Here is a 7500-nt window from a genome sequence, read left to right as displayed (position 1 = left end):
ACCCCCACAAGAAGAGATGAGGGCCCCAAAGGACCCCCAGAAGAAGAGATGAGGGCCCCAAAAGACCCCCACAAGAAGAGATGAGGACCCCAAAGGACCCCCACAAGAAGAGATGAGGGCCCCAAAAGACCCCCACAAGAAGAGATGAGGGCCCCAAAGGACCCCCACAAGAAGAGATGAGGGCCCCAAAAGACCCCCAGAAGAAGAGATGAGGGCCCCAAAGGACCCCCAGAAACAGTAAGATGAAACTGAGATGTGGGCCCCAAAATAAAACGTTCTTCATGAATAAAGATTGAATTCGTCCCTTTTGGCCAGACATTTATTTCCGATGTCTTCGATGTCTGAACTCTTAAGAAAGGCAGATCCTAATTACATGTTGAATTCTACTTCACACGCTGTTGAAATAACTTGATGTATTTTGGGTATTTTTAAAAGACAGATGCAGTCCAGTCTCAAGGGAAGACCCCGTCCTGCCCTGTTCCTGAACCTTTGCCCGAATCACACCGTCCTCCTCAGCACATCTTTCATGTTTCATATTTAGAACACTGGTGGAGTTTGAACCTCGCTGTGTGAAACCTTGACATCACAGAATGAACTGTTCAGGTTGCTGTGAGTCCAGGTGAGACTCAGAGAGACTCAGAGGTTCAAACACTCTGATGAGGAATCACCAGGACAACTAGAAGAATACGTTTTGGGTGAGCGTCCCAGCTGGACCATCAACATGTAAATATAGTGCTGATTTCACAGAGAATGAAGTAAAACCTCACGGCTGCATCATTGCTCAGAGCAGCATCGCCTCCATCGTTTGACTTGTGCTGATGAGGAACTGCAGGCTGAATATTTAGCCCAATAAATCCACGTTCTTCGTGCAGCGCTTCTGAGCCGGAGTCGGCTTTAGGCGTTCCACATGACCGAGTCTGGGAAACACAGAGTCAGCGGTTAGCTGGGGGGCCCGGGACACCTTGGACCAGCAGGAGTCCGACCAAACATTGTAGAGGCTGAAGAAACAAACAACCTGAAAGCTTTCTACTGTTTCCACAACACAGCTCAACTAAAAGCTCACTGAAGAGCAGTGTGTCCTTCTGAAGCTGCACTCATCACTGTACTCATGTCTCAAAAACAGCTCAAATAACTCCTGCTGAGTCATCATGAGGCTCAGAGTCGTGGTACATTCAGTCACATCTCTCTGAAAGAGAAGAGACAGGAAAGCAGAACCAGTCAACTCATACACTTGTTCTCTGGAGCTTTAACATCCTGTTCATGACGTCAACGACTGTCGTGGATTTACGTGACGAGACGTATATTTATTAGTCAGAGGTGCAACAGAGACGGAAGCGTTATGAACGTGAAGACCGGTGAGTCAGCAAGAGGAAGGTTTACAGCAGTAACAGTAGATCCTCCTCTTCAGAGCATCGCGTTGTTCAGAACAGGAATGAAGAGCGCTGCTCAGGACTCTGGACCAGAGTCTGGACCTGAGATTGACGCGTACTCACCCACAGCTGGTCTCCAGCAGACTGTCCCCGACCTGCAGAGACGCCATGCCAAAGTCTGCTATCCTGATGTTGTTCTTCTCGTCCAACAACAAGTTCTCGGGCTTCAGATCTCTGTGGCTGGAGGACGACAGGAAACACAAATGTTGATCTGAAGTGAAAACCTTCTTCACACCTGAAGGACAACAGGAAGCTCTTCTTTCCTCCACCTGCTGTACATCTGTTCACAATGTATCCGATTCTTAAAACTTTCATCACTTTTAACAATTTGTTGTATTATTTTGGCTCTCAACATGGCGACGTCTGAGCCGGAGGCGAGCAGCTAACAGTGCTAACAGTGGTTCTTCTTCATACAACCGTAGAATATTCATCTCTTTATGAAGCTGTATTGCACATCTCTGCTTTCAGTGGTCGTGAATCTTCCATAAGTCAGACGTGGAGCACAGAGGACATCTCGAGGCACTGAGTCAACTGGACGTCATGAAGACCTTTCGCTTCTGGAACAGTTCTGCAGCTGAAGAACCTCTTCAGATGAAAGGCTTCCTGTTTCCTTCTGAATGAACACTTCTACGGAACAAAGTGTCGCTTCTTTCTCTTTCACGGCGTTCTGGAAAGTTAATAAATCATAAAATGAAATCTTATCTTGAATTAGACCTTCTCTGCGGGGTCATCGCGAGTCACTAACTAACGGACCTTTTAGCTGGCTAGCAAACAATCTCACATCTATTTTGGTTTAAATTTGTTTTCTAAACATTCATAATAATAATATTCTCTGTGAGAGTATGCACACCATATGGAGTGGCTGTGGCAGAAGTCCAGCGCTGAGATGATCTGTCTGAAGAACTTGCGGGCCTCTTTGGGCGTTAGCCGGCCCTTTTTCACCAGGTAGTCGAACAGCTCCCCGCCGGAGACGTGCTCCAGCACCAGGTACCTGCAGAGGAAGAGGACGTCAGAGGAGGAAGAAAGGCCGTGACGTGAGTCATCTAGGACTCGTGTCAGATGATGGAAGACTTCCCGCCCTTCGTGTCTGTGTGATGTCTGCATGCTGCTCTACAAGTTGATTTCACTCACGTCGAAATCAACGCAGCGTTCTAACGTTGAAGTCTCAGAAATGGTCTCAGAGCTCCTGCACCAGGCTGGGGCTGAAACTAACCGTTATTTTTATTGTTGATGAATCTAAATCATGACGTCCTCAAATGTCTTGTTTTGTCCACAAAGATATTCAGTTCATCATGAAAGAGGAGGAAAGAAAGAAACAAAAGAAAATCACATTTAAGAAGCTGGAATCTGAGAATTCTGACTTTTTAAATCAAAACATCACTTTAACTGATTATCTTATGTTGATAGTTGGCGATTATTCCAATAGTTGACAACTAATGGAATAATCGTTGCAATCCAAGCTTTAACGTGAAGAGAATATTATCGATAAACACGTAACTGCTCAGATAAATAACAACAATTACGTCCGTCTGCTGCTTCAGCACCACGGACAGCGCAGACGTCTGCGCAGTGAGTCTGCTGCTGTGTTCATAAAGGATCAACGTGGATCACCTGCTGCTCTCATCAACAGGTCATCACATGAAAGACTGAACAGAACACACTTCATTCTGCAAACCTGCTGCTGTCAGATAGCTTCAGCAGAACAAAGAGAGAGACGAAATATTTACATCTGGAATGTAGAAAGTCTCCTGAAATTGAAAAACTCCTCAGTTTAAAGAGTGAACAAGGTTCACTCTTTAAACTGAGGATGTTTACAGTTCCTCACTTTCATTGTTCCTCAGAATGAAAGAGGCCTTAATGAAGTCATCGAGTCATAAACCACAGAGTATTTGTACCACAGTACATTGACGCTGAGTGTAAATCCTCCAGAAAATCCCGACCCGTGTTGGTCTGCGTGTCTGTGGATTGAAAGGTGTCTCGGAGACATCTCTGGTCCTCGCTCTCCTTCCTGCTCGCTGATTTATGAGCAGATGAAAGGATTTGCTGGAGCGTTTAGCTGTCAGAGCTATTTGAATTAGAAGCGTGTTTGGCGTGTGCTTTGTGATTTGTGAGCGGGACATTCTCTTTAAAACGGTTTGCGTCCAACGAGGAGCGTCCGTCGCCGTCCTCGCGACATTAAGAGAACAAATCCCCGCTCGTTTGACAGCGCTGCCTTCATCAAGTATTGATGAGCGCATTAAGCCGTGCCACTGGAGCGCGGCCGCCACATGCAGCAGATGAATGTCGGCGATAAAACGGGGCGGTGCGTTACCGCCACACGGCTGCAGCAGGACGGTTACAGTGAGGGGGGGGGGGGGCAATAAAACACGTCCTGTTCCAATAAAACACACAACTCACTGCACTTTGAAGGAAACCTTGAATTGCTCTGCTGTCGACAGCTCCGGGACTTTATTTCACATCTGATCGACCAGACTGAGATTTTAACTCTCCTCACTTTGTGAAGAAATATAAACTATAATAGTGCAGACTTGTTTATCCCTCAAAAGACAGTAAGACAGTGTTTCGCAAGCCGTCCCTCACTGAAAAATCACAAGCAGCTTATTTTTCCATTTATTGCTGGTGAACCGTAGTCTATATAAGAAGTGGACACATAGTCATGACGGCGGTTTGTGGATGTTTTGAAGCCTCGAGTTCAGTGTTTTGGACGTCGCCATCTTGTTTTTTTTGCAACCAGTGAACAGGAAGTGACCATATCTGGACTGAGGAGGAGTGACGTAGAGATGCCGTATAAATCTCTGGTAGACCTGTATACGTCTACGTATATGTCTACGTATATGTCTACGTATACGTAGACGTATACGTAGACATATACGTCTCTGGTACACCTGTCAATCACGTGTAGCCCCGCCCTAAAGCATCCCCTGCTTTATGGTCTGTGTGACTCTAAATGGACCATAATGTACTAAATGAACATCATGCTGTATTGAAGAAGACTTGAAACTAGAGATTGAGACATAAACTCATGTTTACAATGTTTACTGAGGGAATAAATCAAGAGAGAAGTAGAGTCATTTTCTATAGACTTCTATACAACCAGAGGAGTCGCCCCCTGGTGGACACTAGAGAGAATGCAGCTTTAACACATGGAGCTTTGACTTCACTCTTCAGAACCAGAAGTCCTTATGTTGGTAGCAAAGTGGAAGTTAGGTGCCGTAGTATAAAGAGAGATAATGACAGAGATACAGTATGTATAATAAGACAGAGTATGGACGAGATGGGGTTGGATGGATGGGTCAATAAAACCTCAACGTTGACTTATTTGAACTTAACATTTTAGAAAACAACAATCGATTCTGTCCTTTTGTCCGTCCGACTTGTTAATGTCAGACATTAAAACATGTTTTGTATTTTCTTTGTGAAAATGTTAACACACAAAAGCATTTGCTTTAATCAGGCAGTTCACCAGATGTCAGCACTAAAGTTGTAGATTAAAATAAAACCGTAACTGATTGGAATGATCCCTGAAAACTGCAAAAATAATAACTCACAAGTTTAAAATGTTACTTTGAGCCCTAAAGGCTAAATATGGTGAATATCCCCGTGAAGCTGTGTTTAAAGCCAGAGGAACATGTTGATGAAATGAATCTTAAAAGAGAAGAGTGATGATGATGATGTCGCTGCTCACAGCGTAAACATGTACTCACAGGTATTTCTTGTTTTCGTAGACGTCGTGCAGCTTTAAGACGTGAGGATGCTCGATGAGCTTCAGAATGGCTATCTCCCGCTCCACCTGCAGAGAGACGCAGACGTTCAGGACATCGTTCACATCAAGCCTCACATCGTAAAGCCATTGCGTGTTGTTCGGTTTCTGATGCAACAAAAACTCAGAAATGTAACATCTGTACGGACTCATGAACTTATACATTTGATGTGTTATTTTTGAAGTTAGTGTTGTAGTTTGATTCGTCACAGGAAGCCAGCATTATGAAAGATATTCAATGTTTTAAGCACACATCTTTGAGACCAATATATATCAGAACTGAATATAGTCTGAGGACTTGGAATTAAAGAAAAAAAAAAGAACTTTGGAAGACCCTGGAAATACTGGTGTCAAAAGGTTGGGACTTTCTCGGACGATATTAGGTAATTGAAACTTGTCGAGACCGTAAACTAATTATTATTCATTATTTCCTGGGCAAGCAGATGTCCTTTGGTCATTTTGGTTCTTTTGAAGATGTGGCTCTGAATTCCACTCAAGCTTTATTCCTAAACATTTACAGACCGCCTAAATACTGTGCAACCTTCTTTGATGAGTTTACTGAACTGCTGTCTGTAATCTGTATTGATTTTGACTGTGTTGTTATTGTTGGTGATTTTAATATCCATGTTGATAATCCCCAGGACAGAGTCTATAGAACTATGTGGTGTCCTTGATAACTATGATCTGACTCAGCATGTGACAGGACCCACCCACAACAGGGGGCACACTCTGGACCTCATCATCACCAAAGGTGTAAACATTTCCAAGGTTGCTGTGACTGATGTTGCACTCTCTGATCATTTCTGTGTTTTCTTTGAGAGTGCAATCTCCTTGCACACAAATGTCCAAACCAAGGTTGTGACAAAGCGTTACATCTCTGAAAACACCAGTGAACTATTTATTCACAAGTTCTCCTCCACACCAGCCCTCTCTTGCCTCTCAGTCAATGAGCTTGTAGATGGCTTCAATTCTAAAGTTAAACATGTTATTGATGCCATTGCACCCACTAAAGTGAAGGTTGTCTCGGGGAAGCAAAGATCTCCTTGGAGAAATGCTACGCTGGTCAGAATAGAGAAACGAGAGTGTTGGAAAGCTGAGCGCAGGTGGTGAAAAACTAATCTCCAGGTTCACTGTGACATCTATAAAGAGAGACTTCGCAATTATAATTTGGAACTTAGAAATGCAAGGCAGTCATTCTTCTCTGACATCATAACCAAAAACAAGAACAATACACGCGCCTTATTTGCTACCGTCGACAGGCTAACAAACCCTCCAGTGTCTGTAGCTGCTGAGCTCCAATCCACCGGCATGCAATCAATCTGCCTCCTTTTTTACTGACAAAATTCAGAAAATTAGACAAGCAGTCAGTTCCTCCACATCAACCACAGGATATGTGTTGTCCCGATCTCTGAATAACATCCATTCAAATATCATGACACAATTTCATTCAATCGACCGTAGAAGCCTAGAAGACATTATACAACATCTGAAGTCATCCTCCTGCTGCTTGGATATTCTACCAACACACTTTTTCAAAAATATTTCAAACTGCATGACCACTGATCTCTTACATATTGTAAACACATCCCTTCTCTCAGGTGTCTTCCCACAAGCCCTAAAAACTGCAGTTATTAAACCGCTCCTAAAGAAGGCTAGTTTAGACTCCGCAACGATGAAAAATTATAGGCCAATATCAAACCTCCCATTTTTAAGTAAAATAATTGAAAAAGCGGTTTTCCAACAGCTGACCGACTTCTTGACCGTAAATAACTGCTTTGATGTTTTCCAGTCAGGCTTTCGACAGCACCACAGCACTGAAACTGCTCTTGTTAAGGTTTTCAACGACATCCACTTAAACATAGACAATGGCAGAAGTTCAGTCTTAGTGTTACTGGATCTCAGTGCTGCATTCGACACGGTCGACCATGCCATACTCCTAGAAAGACTAAACATCTGGGTGGGACTCTCTGGCACAGCACTTAACTGGTTTGAATCCTACTTGAAGGGCCGAGAATACTTTGTGTCTGTGGCTGATTACACATCAGAGCTGACTAAAATGACATGTGGTGTTCCCCAAGGCTCAATACTGGGGCCTCTTCTGTTCAACATCTACATGCTTCCACTAGCTCAGATTATGGAAAACAACAAAGTGTGTTATCATAATTATGCAGACGACACACAAATCTACATAACTATGTCACCAGGGGACTATAATCCCATACAAGGGCTGGGTAACTGCATTGAACAAACCAACAACTGGATGTGCCAGAATGTTCTTCAATTAAACAAAGATAAAACAGAAGTAATTGT

The 7500-nt window shown here is 43.6% G+C and overlaps 1 protein-coding gene across 1 annotated transcript in view; it reads right to left on the bottom strand.

Annotated features, from left to right (window-relative positions):
- LOC306794816 (serine/threonine-protein kinase BRSK2-like) overlaps positions 1-7500 on the bottom strand; it is a gene marked incomplete at its 3' end in the record, with an annotated part of 98968 nt that overhangs the window by 48469 nt on the left and 42999 nt on the right. The window contains exons 3-5 of the mRNA XM_079293037.1: positions 5135-5220; positions 2281-2421; positions 1494-1610 (exon numbers count right to left, since the gene is read on the bottom strand). Coding sequence (XP_079149163.1) covers positions 1494-1610; positions 2281-2421; positions 5135-5220 — 344 coding nt within the window. The remainder of the gene's footprint in view (positions 1-1493; positions 1611-2280; positions 2422-5134; positions 5221-7500) is intronic.

This window comes from Melanostigma gelatinosum, assembly GCF_949748355.1.
Source record: "Melanostigma gelatinosum genome assembly, chromosome: 2".
In the NCBI taxonomy this organism is placed as follows: Eukaryota; Metazoa; Chordata; class Actinopteri; order Perciformes; family Zoarcidae; genus Melanostigma; species Melanostigma gelatinosum.
Note: the sequence above shows the minus strand (reverse complement) of the source record. Positions and strands in the feature narration are given on the sequence as shown.